The 16,012-nt window shown below is 32.9% G+C and overlaps 1 protein-coding gene across 1 annotated transcript in view; it reads left to right on the forward strand.

The window, feature by feature from the left end:
• ADAMTS20 (ADAM metallopeptidase with thrombospondin type 1 motif 20) overlaps positions 1-16,012 on the forward strand; it is a 154,674-nt gene that overhangs the window by 29,095 nt on the left and 109,567 nt on the right. The window contains exons 4-6 of the mRNA XM_045555249.1: positions 5,638-5,897; positions 14,769-14,852; positions 15,416-15,540. Coding sequence (XP_045411205.1) covers positions 5,638-5,897; positions 14,769-14,852; positions 15,416-15,540 — 469 coding nt within the window. The remainder of the gene's footprint in view (positions 1-5,637; positions 5,898-14,768; positions 14,853-15,415; positions 15,541-16,012) is intronic.

Genomic DNA, 16,012 nt, shown 5'->3' on the forward strand with positions numbered 1-16,012 from the left:
TTGAGGGCATTCTTAACTTGGTGGTGGTCACTGTATTTTTGGGTGGGCTGGTGGGAAGAGGCTCAGATTTTTATTATATTTTATGAGCAGTGAGCACCCATTTTGTCTTATACTGTATAAGTATGAGATAAAAAGGATGTTTCTAAAAATGAATCTTTTTGGACATAAATGTAAGATGAATAGGAAGGGTGAGAGATTGAAGATGGCAGGACCATTTGGGAGACTCTTTGTGTCCAACTTTGCATTCATGATTCTAATAATGTTGTTCTTAGGTGAGAAGGACCTGAATGAGTTTAGAGGCAAGGATATTGTTTGTAAAAGGAGCAATACAAGAGTCATTTTGAAAGGGAAATGGGAAAACTTGGTGACTAGATATAGAGCGTGAAGGAAGGATAGGAAGAGCCCAATGGTGTTGTACAGTTTGAGTGTGAGTTGTAGATATTTGGAGGCTATTCCTCATATTAACAGAAATAGGGAAACAGGATGGGAGAATAAAATGATGAATTCAGTTTTATATATTTCAAATATGAGATTCCAGTAGGACATTCAAGTGGAATTATGGCCTTCTAATTACATTACTGTTTAATAGTAATTTTTAGTAGTTTATATTCTTATGAATTATTAATTTTTAACCTTCTCCTTGAATTCTAGAATATACCATGATATTGTGAGAATTATATTCACTTATGTAATTTTTAAGTATTTTGTGCTCTGGCAGATTATCATTGTTGCATGATGTGCGTGATTTTGTATTTTGGTTTGGTCTAAATTAGTTTTGTGACATAATATACTTGTTATTAATAAAGGACAAGACATCATTTTAACATTTGACTCTATGGGACATAAATAGAAAGGGAAGCATTGCATAGAAATGATGCAATTGAACTGGAAAATGTGCTTTGCATAATGGCCATTTATGTAGGGTATTTGGAAAGGTCACTTTATCATCATTTGTTATACCACTTAGGTATAAATACGAAAGAAAGGTAACAAGATTAAATGTTTAGCTTATAAAATAGTAATAGATACTGTTTATAAAAATATTTTAGTTTTTAAAATTACAAAATAAAATAAGCTCATTGTAATATTAATAATTTAAAGGGCATTGAGATGTTATAGCATTTAGTAGTTTTACTATGCTCCTCTTCTGTCACACCTGTCTAATATGCCCAAATGTTAAAAGTTTGGAGTATATACTTCTATACTTTTTTGGCTCATTATATAAATTTTGTGAATATTTGTATATTTTGAAAAAGTTGGTTTTACAAAAATGGGATCAAACTATATATACCATTTACTTAAAAATGCATCATGGACATCCTTCCATATCAAAACATACAGACCTAATTCATTCTTTTAACAGTTACATAACATTTTATTGTTTAACTATTCTTCTATTGAGGATTATTAAGTTAAATAGTTTTACATTTAGTCTTCTGGGTTTTTTATTTTAGTTATACAAGCCTTTCATCTGCAAAATCAAATCAAAATAAAAATGAAAAAACTTTCTCCCTAATATTCATACTGTATATTTCATTTTACTGTCTTACTGCTTTAGCTAGCATTACCAAAATGATTTTATGTGATAGTGGTTAGAGCTGGCATATTGCTTTAATAGCAAATTAGTTTGGTATATTACTATTTACTAAGAACTTGTTTATATTGTATCACGTATTCATTAATGTATTAACCAATATAAAATATAGGACCAGCAAAACAACCCAGATGCAACCACATAATTCTACTCCCCTCCCCATTTTCTTCACTTGCCTCTCCTTACCTCAAGCAGCCATTGTTCTAAATCCCATGTTTATCATCTTCTTGCTTTCCTTTTTATGTAGTGCCATTGTACTCATATGTATTTGTAAAAGTATATGTTTTTAACTATATAAACCTATGGTATATTTAATTTTCTCACTTTTTAAACTTACAGTGTCAAGATCTATTCATACTATTGTGTGCTGATGAAGTATGAAATTATAGATTTATTCTGAATTGTTAAATGATTTCACCAAAGAGTTTTGTAGAATATTCTCTTATAATTATTTCTATTGCTATTGAAATTAAATTCTTGAGATCTGTGTTAGCAACATTGCATTAATATTTTTTGTTAAATTATGGTTCTCTTTACTTTTTGTAAGCTTCATTGTCAAGCAATATCATTTTTAGTGATTACAAACACTCTGGAGCCAGGTCCCCAGGATTTGAATCCCAGATGTGCTACTTATTAGTTAACATATATATGGGTGGATTTTGTTTATTTACTCACTTCTATACAGCTTTTGTGTTTTGATAGACAAATTTAACCCATTTACCTTTACTATGATAAATGATCTATAAAAGTTTTGTTCCTTTTGTTTGTTTTCATTTCTAGCTACATCACTTACCAACTGTGTGAGTTCCTTAACTTCTGTATGTTGTAGATTCCTTATCTGTAAAATGGGGTTAACAATAGTACCTATCTTATATATTAATAGTACTATTAAATGAGTTAATACAAGTAAAGTTATCAGAACTGTATTTGGTTTATAGTAAGCAATACGTATGTTAGGTGTTATTTGTATTTCATGTTAATATACTCTGACATTGTTTCTTTTTCCCCCATTTTCTTAGTTTTGCTGACTTTTTTTCAATCATTTCCCCTTCTCCTCCATTAAGTTGGAAGTTTTACTGGGTATCTCTGTTTTTCTTTTGTAATGTGCCTGTTTTTAAATTATATATACACCTTTATTTATTATATTATTGATATTTAAAAGTAAACAGTGACTATATCCCCTTCTCACTAAGATATGTGACATATCTCAGTTCCCTCCTCTCCCACTGAAATTTTCCAAGGTGAATATGCCCATTTTCACTGCTACTTGCAATTTAAGAGAGGTTCAAGGGCCCCACATTGTATCACCATACCTTATTATTGTCAGTCTTTTTCGTTTTAGCAAGTTGGGCAGGTATATAATGATGTTTCATTGTTTTTTAATTCCTGTTTTCCTGATTACCACACATTTTTTTGTCACCTTTTCATATATGTATTGCCTTTGGATTTTGTCTTTTGTGGTTTATTCAATTTTCTCTCAATTTTATTTTTTTCTTACTGATTTTGTAATGATTATATAATCTGTATATAAGCCCTCTGTTTATATAAATTGCAAACACCTTCTTCTCCTACTTTCTAAATGGCGTCTTTTGGTGAACACAAGTTCCAAGTCTTAATTTAGTCAAATGATATAGTCTTTATAATTAGTATTTTTGGTTCTTAAGGAATCCTTTTTTTTAAATCCAAGATCATGAAGATATTCTGCTATATCATGTTCCAAAAATCTCATAAAACAAGTTTCAGGTTGTTTCGTTTTTTGTTTTTTTTTTTTTCCAGTTCTTCGGTGAATATTTGAAAGTGTGATGCTATTTTTTTCTTTAAATATTTAGTGGTATTCACTGGTGAACCCCTTTGAGATTGTTTTTGGGGAGGGATTAATTAGAATTCAATTTATAAAAAATTATGGGGATATTTAGGCTTTCTAATTCTTTATGGGTCTAACTTAGAAATTGCCATAGTTTTTCAAAGTGATTTTACCAACACTTAGCATTATCACTCTTTTTAATTTTAGTCATTCTGGTAGGTACAATTGCCTTTTTGTTTGTTTGTTTGTTTCTTGGTTGAATTATTATTGAAGTACTTAAAGTTACCTGAAATTTTATCTTTAAATATGTCATTCATTTATTTTCGGTATCTTCCCACTAGAGCACAAGCTTTATGAGGTGCTATTTGCTTCTCAATTTCTAATTTCTTCCTGACATAGATTCGGTACTCAATAAATGTTTATTTTGAATAAATGAAATAGACAAACAAATAAGTTAAAGTGTGAGTATTTACCTTTTCCCTGATAACTCTGAGATTTGTATATGTTAATATTAGATATATTTGGGATCTCCTCTAGGGTCTAATAATTTGTCATGGATGTTTTAGTGGTTGAGTCACTTCAGGAAAAAGATGGTAGGAGAAAGTTTTAGTACTGCCCACTAAGTTTGTCAAATTTCCAGAGTTTCCCACTGAGATAAATTTTAAAACCTAAGAGCATAGTACTTTTAAAGGCTAGATGGTTTTAGGTATTAGAAAAAGAAATTTATCTGTTGAAACTTAATGTCTAAGAACTTCAATTTCTATATTACAACCAAGAATTGCATCTATATTGAAAATGAATTGTTTTAATAATAATGAAATATAGTTTTATATTTATGTCTAATCCTTACAGTACAGCTAATTGCTTATTGCTTATTTTTGTATTGATTATTTGGTTTCCTTTATATTTTTTTATTTTCAAAATATTAAGGAGATACAGATGTTTTTGATACATGGCTTGAGTCAGGGCTATAAATGTGCCCATCACCTGAAATAGTGTTCATTGTACCTGTTAGGTAGGTTTGTGCACTTCCTCTCCTCTCCTCTTCCCCCTGCTTGATTTCCAGTGACTTTTATTAATTCTTTCCTCTGTGTACTTGTGTGCCCACCAGTTAATTCCAATTAGAGAGTACATGTGGTGTTTGTTTTTCTATTCATGAGGTAATTCTCTTAGAAGAGTGGTCTCAAGTTCCTTCCAAATTGCTGCAAAAGGCATTAATTCATCCTTTTTATGGCTGAGTAGTACTCCATGGTATACATGTACCATATTTTGTTAATCCACTCAGGAATTGATGGGTACTTGGGTTCATTCGAATATTTGATTTCTGAAGTATCCTGGACCTTTTTTTTTTCTTTTTACTTGATTTCTTTGGTCTATTCTTCTGTTGAAAATACTACCACCAAGCACTTGGCAGAAAAATTAGCAGAGAAAAAGAGGGAAGAAGTAAAGAGGAGGGGAGAGGAAAAAAATGGAGAGGGAAATAGAGCAAGAACCTGTACTGCCTATTTTTTTCCATTAGCACAAATACTCAAGATTTAAATGCACAGGCATAAATACGTAGGTTTCTATGACTTAAAAGTAGTAACTATAATAATCTGTAATGTTCAATAATTTTTCATGTAGTATTTATATATAAGTAAGAATAATACATCACATATTTAATCAAACATTATAAAGTTTATATCAACATTTGATTTTCTGGGTTCCAACAGCCACCTGTTGTTACATGGCTTAATTTTCTTTTATTCTTGATGCTTTTCACATGTTGTATAAAAAGTTTGTTCTATATTTTATGAAGTTTTGCCTACAAATGTTATTCTGTAATGAGATTAGATGCCATTGGTGACTTGAGAACCCAATTTACCTACTGAGAAAAACACAGGGATTCCTTGATATTTTTATTTTCTACCCAGTGGTAAATAAATGATTTTGAATAGTCATACCTTTAAAAAAATGTTTTAAAATAGTAATACATTTTAAAATAAGCCTTAGGTACATTTTTGTTAGTGAAATCTATGAAAATGTGAACATTCTGCAAGCTTTTTATTACTATGAATAGCAATGTTCCTGATAATGCTGTACAATACTTTTAAAAATAATAATTTTTCTTTGTCCTTTTATTGTTTCACATTGGAACCAGATGTGTAAGTAATAAATCTTTTTGGCTATTCTGTTTTTTGCAATATTTTTAGTCACATTCAATTTAATGGTTCTGCATTATATTCTTTTTTCCTTCTAGAAAGTCAAATAAAGTCAACCACTTTACCCTTTCATAACTATAGCAACGTGAATGAAGATCTTAATAGAAAGAAGGAAATAATTTTAGGATACTCATCAAAAAATATATCATTGGAACATGAAAGAAGTCAATTACATTCCAGGAAAAAACGTTTTTTATCATATCCAAGATACGTGGAAGTTATGGTTACAGCTGATGCTAAAATGGTTCATCATCATGGACAGAATTTGCAACACTACGTACTAACTTTAATGTCAATTGTAAGTAAGCTTAACATGACGTTTGGCTTATTATTTTTTTCACATTTAATTTATAAAATTGTTTTTCTAAACTCTAGATGTAAGCAACTTGTATCTAGGGTTAAGCCAAAAATAATATTTCATTGAAATTTAGTTTGGATAGAGATATAACAAGTATCCCATTCTGTTACTTGGCAACTTTCTTTTTATAAACATTTATAATCTCTGAAACCACTTATAGAAAATGCTTGAGTTATTCTTTACTTCATCACATGAATGGCTTCTGCCCTCTAGTGACAGGGAGTATCCTAGTAACATTGATCTTTTGCTCTTTGAATCTGAATTTTTTAAAACCTCACCCTATTTCTTCTGTATAGAGAGGAGGGTATAGTATTTTGATTACTGCTAGATTTTCCAAATCAGAAATTTGGACACATGATATTTTAAATTATAAATCTATTTATGGGGATAAAAGATATTAATAATAGAGCTGTCATAGCATATTTGGAATATAAAATCACAGTAGTTATAAAAGTTCTTGATCTGATGTTGATGTCTGTGTTAGGCAGTGGTGGTCCCAATCCATTGAACAGAGTTCTAGAGCTAGTGAAGGGCACCAATTCTGTGTTAGTAGCAGCACCCTTTATCATATGTATCTGTACATATACATATACGTGTGTGTGCACATATGTATATCTCATAATTCCTGGGACATTCCTGAATTTAGGACTATTGTTTTGGAGTAATTACTGAAAGTACCCCCTTTCATGCTCAGAAGTATCTTGGTTTAGTTGATGAATTATATGATCACCTATTTATATAGATTCAGGTTATTTGGAACTTATCTCATGACTGGAAGTCACATATAGGGAATTCAGGTCCACTTGGTTGAAAAGACTTGGTCAGGACACACTATAGGGCATTGTAAATTTTCCTTAGCTAGACATCCTCATTTAAGTTCATTGGGACATGAAGGTCCTAAGATCCAGTCATTTTCCTTGTGTATGACATTTTTAACTTAAATTCCTATGATTATACAATGTCTATGTTGCCTAAACACGGTATCTGGTACAAAGTGGGTGCTCAGTAAATAGTTGTTGAAAGAATGAATGAATAAGTGATTAAAGTAAAAGTAATACTTTTTTTTCAGAATGCCATGCATTATGATAAACAAAAAACAGGTGATCTAAAATGATTTTCTGAAATTGTATAATGTAGACACTCATTTAGTTTACTTGAGTTTAATTTTTAAAATGACAACAGAGCTATGGATAGAAATTTATCCTAATGACTGTTTACTTCTGAATTCAAAGTAATTACCTAGATGTGTAATAATCTAGATGTGGGTGTGGCATACTCTAAATTATGAAGGGATTATAATGAGAACTATGATGTAGAAGATGTCAGATAGTATGTAGGAAAATTCTATCAATTATATGGAACACTGGGATAAAATTTGCAATTGAAAAGGGTTAAAGGAGATGGCATTTATTAAGAAAATTGAGTGGGGGAAGTATTGAAGGAAAATATTAGATTTTATAAATGCAACAGGTTTTGAAGCATGGTAAATGACAGATAACTAATGTTGGTGCTTTGGAGATACTGACTAAAAGGAGTAAAGGAACACAAGAGAGTAATTCTGGAATAGTTATATGCATTTTTTGTGACATCAGCACCCTCAGAGAAGTTTTATTTTCCATATGTTACATAAAAATCAATTAATAGCATCACCATTTAGAAGATATTGTGGCATACTTTGAGATAACTGAAGTTGTCTATGGGAATTTTAATGCCAGAGTTTATTGAGCAGACTTTTTGACTTCATGGAAAGTAAATCTGCATCTGAGATTGCTTGAAACAACAGACCAATGCATGTACATATCATTTCCTGGATTTTCAGAGGAGAGATTTCAGGTGAAGACGGGACATTTTTAGATGTAGTCAGCTGGTTTTCATTAAGCTTTTGTTCACAGGAGATATTAATAGATGGAGCAGAGTTGAGGAAGAAGAAAACATTTCAAATAGAAGTGGGGTAGAAGAAAAATTTAGGAGGCTAAGTCTTTCTTTGGAGGTACTTTGGGTTTTATTATATTTTTTTCTTTCTTCCTCAGTGACCAAATTTCAGATGACTTCTAAACCACCTGGGTTTAGTGCTTTCTGCATTCTTTTCTTCTCTCTCATTGAAAGAATGTTCAAATGAGGATTATAAGAAAGTCAGTTGACTTTATGATTCTGTACATATATTGTTTTATTGGTAAAAAAAAAAACAGTGATCACAGCTATATTCGTGGATATAAACAACATTAAAAGTGAAAGGAAACTTAGGGAAAGAGTGATAAACTGTTCCTGTTTTTCTTGGCACTTTCTTAGTTTTGGTATTAAAAGTCTCACACCCTTGGAAACCCTTCAGTCCTGGACAAACTGGGACAGTTGATCACACTATGTAGGGATCATCAGATCTAGTCCAAGTTGTTTTATCGCTGCTTGTGAAGTCCATTTCCAAAATTGCTCTAAAGAGGCAAGAAGAATGCTGTCTCCACATAAGTGTCCACAGATGTTTCCAGTTGAGGAAGGAGCCATTCAAGTTTTGCATATTTTTTCCTAATTTTTAGAAGGCACTAACTGCATTTTATTCAAACACACACAGTTAGATTATTGGTAATGTTCTGATCATAGTAATTTAGGAAAAAGACAAGAAAATGTGATTTAGATGTGAACTATGATAATAAGCCATTTAAAGAAAAGTTCAAAGTGATAGAAAAGCGTTTTTTTTGTGTTGAGCTCCAGATATTATGGGGTAAATAGTTGAATGCCCTTCAGCATTGAGCAAATGGATTATATACATAGTTTAGAGAGAGGATTATCTACCCTTACCCATCCTGCACAAAGTAAACTATTGTACTGTCTTCTTAAACTTTTTCTTTGTTTTTAACAATTTATCACAATATCTGAGTGCAATGATATAACTGTGATTTAATTCATTTTTTAGTGTTGTCCTTATGTTGTCAAAATAGCTTATTGAGATCTCTTATTCAAGGGGTTTTCTGGAATTAACATTAAAATTAGTGGGGAAGAACATAATTGTGTATAGTATATCTAATTAAATGTTTGTGTTCTAGTAGAAGAGAGATTTAATTATCTGCTATTCTAAAGCTTTTAACCTTAGGGAATTTGGGTAATAGCATCAGGTTAAAATTACATTTACATATGCATTATTAAGCTACCAAAATATATGTAAACTATAGCAGTTATTTTCCTCATTATGTTTATTTTTGATATTCAACAACTTATTGTTTAATAAATCTTAAATATTTATTATGTGTTGGAGACCTCCACACTTCATTGTGTTTACAAAGGTTTGACTTTATAATATTTGCTCTATTTCAGATTTAATAATGTCAATTTAAGGAGTATCATGTGATCCTCAAGAATTAGTCCTTTTATTAAAACATAATTACCATTATTAGAGGTATTTATCAACTAAAAATTCTCACTTGCATTCATTGACTTTATACCATTGCTTTCAATTCCTTGGGTTGCTTTTACTGATGTTATTTAGGGCAAATTTTTCAACTACACAAAAATAAAAATTAATGATATATTTTCATACTTAAGGTATAAACATTTAGGTTACTTTCTCCTCTTCTCAACTCAGTACTCTACATATTCTTAATTCTTTGTACATATTTACTTTGTACATATGTGGAATTGGATCATTTTCAATTTAAAAATAAAATGTTCTTTTTAAACAAGTAAGGAATAGTGATCTTTATAGACAAAATCTCTTTACTTTGTTAAAATCAGTGTTTTGTAGGTGACTTTGCACTTCTTAATGAAAGTGGCCTATAAACATACTATCTGTGAACACTTGCTGAAGTTCTGTCTAGAAATTCTTTTCAAAATGATTTGCAGGTTAATGGTCATAGCAATTTGTTTCATGCTTTGCATGAAGTATGTTTTGCTTTGCATGAAGTATGTTTTGCCTAGAATTTTTCTTAAAGATTTAAACAGTATAATTCATACCATTTCTTCTTTACCTTTTGCTAAATATCCACGGAGCAATATTTACTGTTTTGTGAAACCTGTAAAGAAGTAAGAACTATTTATATTAGGAAAACAAACATTTAAAGAATAAAAGATTAGACTGGGTGTGGTGGCTCTTGCCTGTAATCCTGGCACTCTGGGAGGCTGAGCAAGAGAATAGCTTGAGCTCAGGAGTTTGAGACCAGCCTCAGCAAGAGCAAGACCCCCATCTCTACTTAAAAAAAAAGAAAAAATAGAAAAATTAGCCGAGTGTCGTGGCCTGTGCCTGTAGTCCCAGCTACTTGGGAGACTGAGGCAGAGGATCGCTTGAGCCCAGAAGTTTGAGGTTGCTGTGAGCTGGGCTGATGCCATGGCCCTCTACTCAGGGCAACAGAGTGAGACTCTGTCTTAAAAAAAAATAAAAAAAAAATAAAAGATGAAATATATTTTAATTATATCAATAAAAGTTCTAATACATGCCACTCTAAAATATAGTGATTACAGTAATATATTAAAATATTACATGGCTTTATAAATCAGGATAATACCTTAGAAATCTGGTCTCATATTTCTTAAAGCATAGTCTGTGAAATGGAGTATTAGTCCTGTGATGTGCTCTGGGGAAGAGGGTAAGGACTATGGCCCAATGGTTGCTTGAAATGCTACATATAATATCTCTGTCTCATAGATTTTATATATATGCACATATATATATATATATATATTTTAGCCTATTCAAGACTCCATGAAGATACCTGTTTAACTCTTTTAACTCAACATTTCTCAAACTGTGGATTGATTTTATTCTTTAAAACAAATGTTTTCCACACTCCTCCCAACACCACCTGCTTAATACTAATCCAATACACAAGGGCATAGTGACCAAGGGTACTCAGTACCTCAACATGGTTGAGGATATTAAGATAAAAAAAGACAAATCAATTTTTCAGGCTTAAACAACTGGCATGTAACTAGTAATAGACCTATAACTAAAAGCCATTGTAAGGTTTTTTTGGAGTGGCCGGTGCCAGAGAAAGAAAGACGAGCAGAGTTGAAAGGGATAAGTAAAAAGGCTTTATTGGAGCGCTCCTGGGTGGGGGTAATGAGTCCCAAGAGAGGGACCCAGGTGAGGTTCCCAGGCCCCGGGGGACAGAGAGAGAGAGAGAGAGAGAGAGAGAGAGAGAGAGAGGGAGAGAGAGAGAGAGGGAGGGAGGGAGGGAGAGACCTGAGAAGTCGCACCTCCAGAAGTTTTGAGTGGGTTTATATATGTTTTTTAGGGCTGGGGGGTGAGAGTTTCCTTGGCGGAAAGATTTATGGTGGGGAGAGCAAGGAATTTTCCATTGCAGTTTTAGGGCAGGTGTGGAGAAATAGGAGGGGCTGGTGGTATGGGTGGACTCCAGGAACCGTGATGGACTCCAGGAGCCGAGACTCTTGTCATGGTAACCATCAGTTGTGGTTATTCTTTTAACTCAGCTGGGCCTAGCAGGGATTGTTCTTGGCAGATCTCATGGGCTTTTTCTTTTTTCCATTAGGGAGGGGAGGGGTGTCCGCCACCAGCCTTATAGCCATGTCTCCTGACTACATAGAACTTCTCTGAGGCTATGATCAAGTGACCACAGCTAGGGGATGGGTTGCAGCAGGGTTTTGAAACATTTTTGTACTAAGAGCTCATTGGGAGTGACGTAGGGTAGAATGCTGAGTAAAATCATGGAAAGTAGTTAGAGCTCCAAAGCCAGACTGCTTGGGATGGAAATTGGGTTCTGTTGCTTACTAGCCACCTAAACTTCAGTATGTTACTTAATCTTTCTGTATCTTAGTTTTCTTATCTGTAAAACAGACAATATAGTAGTTCATATCTCATAAGATTTGTTGTGAGAATTAAATGAATTAATACATTTAAACAGAACACATCTGGCACACAATAAACATTTTATTTATCATTTATTATTTATTATTTGTAACTAACATGGTACCTTACCATCAAGGCAATCTAATATGGGGAAGTAGTTTTAGGGATGAGAGAAATGCATTGTACATGCTAATTCTAAAATTCTCTGAGTGCCAGATGGCCCTTGTGGCTGTTCATTGCTTGAATCACAATTCAGCTTTATTGAATAGAGTTATTCAATAACAGCACCTTTAAGTATGTAAATGTAGTAAAAGATATATATGTGTACATACATAGTATATGAGCACATAGATTATTAATGTAAATAATTAAAATAATAGGTGCATACAATTAGAAAAATGAGTAAGACAGTCTTAATTACTTAATGAAATATACCATTTTAATATAAAAGCAAAATATAAATCTGAGAGTTTTTTGGGGGCATTGAAGAATTATTTAAATTGAACCCTCTGTTTTTATATCTTTTACCCCCAGAAGACTGTGTGTTAAGAGCACAGATCATGCCTTATTCTATTCATCTCTGTATGTCTAGTAAGTAGCATAGTGTTTGATAGGAAGTAAATATTCAATAAATATTGAAATAGATAATGAAAAAGTGATGCTTTTGAATCTTTTGTCTTCAATTTGGGTACACTATGATAACTAACTTGAAATACATGTACTAGAACTAGTGTTACATATAAAATATGCCTTCTAGAAAAGTTTAATAAATAGCGGTAATAATAATAACAGCTACCATGATTGATTCCTATGACCCTGGCCCTGATCCAAATACTACTTTTATACCATCTCACTTAATCCTTATAATAGCCTGATAAGTAGGTATTATTAAGTGGCGGTTACAATTTGAACTTATGTCTGTTTAACTTAAAGAACTATGTTTTATAGCCACTACTCACCTTGCATAACAATTATTTGCATTATCTTTTCCCTAACATTACATTTTAAGGTTATTTTGCTGTAGTAATACATTTTAAGTTATACTGTCAGAACACTGGGAATATATTTCCAAATTCTACCTGAGTTGGTCACTTTTCTATAAAGGTGCAGCATCTGGCTCCTTCCAAAACTGGAAAAATAATTTTTGGTTATATATTTTATAGCTGATATTATAACATCCAGGTTGTCATTTGTAGCCAATATCTTTAGGACAAAGAGTATAGTAGTTAGCCATTTAGACACCTCACAGTGTTTAAGCTTGTTTCTCTGGAGTATGGGAATGCATATTCTTCTGGGACACAGGAATCTTCACAACTGTTTTTCACTTTTAGAGAAAAAAGACTTTGTAAATACCTTTGAGTTGTGTGTTTTACCTTGTAGTTTGATTTAGGAAAGCATCCACTTTTAAACTCACAGGATCAAGGGGTAACTCTGAAGTCACAAATATTGGTATACTTTATTTTCTAGGGTGGATATATTTTTAAAATTTGCATGTAAAATGAATATTTATAAATTCAACTGTAAATTTCCACAGCTCCCATTTTAAAGTGAGCAATACTACAGTGCTAACAGACCTGCTTGAAATCGCCAATCATCTGACTCTCCCAGTCTTAGCTTACTGTCAACCCCACTGGGGCTACCTCTACTCTTGCCAAAACATGCCACCACCAGAGCCAAAGGCATCACTGCAGGTAAAGATGACAAACCTGTAAGTATTTGTGGCTGCACAGCTAAAACAATAGTAAAGATACTAGAATGTGTATTTTTGCTCATACTGGCCCTGCAGTGCCAGCTATTCCAGAGATGCTTTTGGCTCTGGTTCTGGTAGTAATCTGTTTGGTATAAGAGGCACTGGCAACTACATTGTGTTGAAGCAGCTTTGGCTGATGGAGTGAGGGCTTCAGTACTGATACGTCTGGCAAACTGTAAGCTTCACAAGGTCAGGAACCATACCCTCTTTCCTATATCTGTGCCTCCAGCCAGCAAAGCAAGGAGCAGTTGCTAAACATTTATTTACTAAACAAATGAAGGAAGTAGCACCGCCAAGCAATTGCTCTCTTGGCTTGGACAGTGGCCCACAAGATGGTGATCTAGGCATCAGAAGCAGTTTTCGTTGCACAGGTGGCTCAGGTCCAGAGGGGGTTATGTAGTGTGAGGCAGAGGCATTGGCCGTGGGATATATTCCTACTACAGTAGCAAACTCTATGATGGCTGCAAGAAGAGGATATGGATTAGTGAATGGGATAGCACCTTAATCATGAATCATAAACTGAGCACAGGCAGAGCCAATCAAGAGTGCCTCATAGACTTGCATTCTCCAATCTTGGTAAATTGAGGGCCAGGTTGTGACTCATGACCTCTTCCATGGCTGTTTGTATGATTCTAGATGAATCTGTCTTCATGGATTCCAGTAATAAAACTATAATAAAAACCATATTCAGAATTAGGAATATGCAACTATGGAAGAAAAGATTAAGTGAAGCTACGAGAATAAAATAAGTTGCTTACATATTTTTATGGATTATTGTGGCTATGTAAATTGTGGATCATGACACAGAATAAAGTGAATTTCTTGCTGAATCATCCAGAACAGTCGTTTCCAAATTCTAAGGTGTTCAGATCACTTGGAGATCTCATTAAAATGCAGATTCTGGCACACTAATCCAGGGTGGGGCCTGAGATTCTGCATTTCTGTTCAGCTCTAGGTTATGTGGCTGCTGCTGACCCATGGACCAACCTCAGTAGCGTGGTTTAGGACACTGGCTCTCAAATTTTGTTTCACATTAGAATCATTAAAATAATAGAGAATTTTAAAAAGATACTGATGCCTGGGTCTCAGTCCTGGAGATTCTGACTTAATTGGTAAGGGATGTTGCCTGAATGTGAGGATTTGCAAAAGCTCTCTAAGAGATTCCAATGTGCAGCTAAATTGGAGAATTGATGTTCTGGGACTGGTTTGAATTTACTTTTGAGAAGAAATATTCATTTTAGGTATCTAATACTACATGTTTTACTTGCAGGTTGCAGCAATCTACAAGGACTCGAGTATTGGAAATCTTATAAACATTGTAATTGTAAAATTAATTATAATTCACAATGAACAGGTAAGAAACAGGCCTAAAATTAGTAATATTAGTTGTTGTGGTCTTGTAGTGAAAATATATAGAGATCGTGAAACTCTTATTATAAATGAGATCCTTTAACAATTTACTTGAAAAAACTTGATTTTAAAAGGAATGAGATAACCCTTCCTTTTCTGTTGTGATGGAAAGAAAATAGAATGTCAACAAGTGTTTAACTGAGACAAGGAAGTAACACAAATGAATAAACAATTTAAAAATCTAAGATTAAAAAAAAATCCAAGTATTCACTTTTATAATCCTAATGTGGAAGGATTTAAAATGTAATAATTTTTAAAAGTTAGTTTTTTTATTTTAAATATTGCATGGATATATTGAGAAGATATACTTAGATTCAGTTTTGATTACAATGCTTCAGGTATTGCTAAAATATGTTAGAGTAAAATATATGAAGAAGGGATGATGCCACTCTTTCATTTGCTTGTGAAAATGCTGTTGGATAAATCGTATGGATGCTGATAAGCTTGGAAGGTAAAGGGGACATAAATGTTTTGACATGGTATTGGATTGCTTATTATTTTGTGTAGGAAGGACCAGTCATCAATTTTAATGCAGCTACCACATTACGCAACTTTTGTTTATGGCAACAAACTCAGAATGTTCCTGAGGATACTCATCCTTCTCACCATGACACTGCTATTCTTATCACTAGGTATGATTTTAGAAATAACTCTTCCAACTGCAATTGTTTACTGTTTCTCTCCTGCGTGATGACTGATACTTCTTGCTACCTTAATTCTTTATCAAGAATATGGATGAAAGTATGCTATGAGACCTTATATTATGAGAGAAGCTATTGAATGACAGCATTCTTCTATAATTTCAAACCAGAATACTAATTAGTTCCTTAGGAAATTAGCCATGTTAGGTTGCTCAGTCATGGTTTGATCTAAACAAAATAATTGCCTTATCTCATTGTTGGCAGAATGAGAAAATTAGTAATAATATCTGGAAATTAACATAGTTATGGAAATGAGAGCAGGTTTTGTTCATTCTCCTCTTGATGTTTCAATTGCTCAGAAATAAGAGCATTTCAATGTATTTGGTTGTCCACTTCTGGGACTCCCTGTGCTTTTTCTTTTTCCCCCTATTTCTCCATTTCTTGTTTTGATGCACAATGCTTG

Source organism: Lemur catta, chromosome 6 (genome assembly GCF_020740605.2).
Source record: "Lemur catta isolate mLemCat1 chromosome 6, mLemCat1.pri, whole genome shotgun sequence".
In the NCBI taxonomy this organism is placed as follows: domain Eukaryota; kingdom Metazoa; phylum Chordata; class Mammalia; order Primates; family Lemuridae; genus Lemur; species Lemur catta.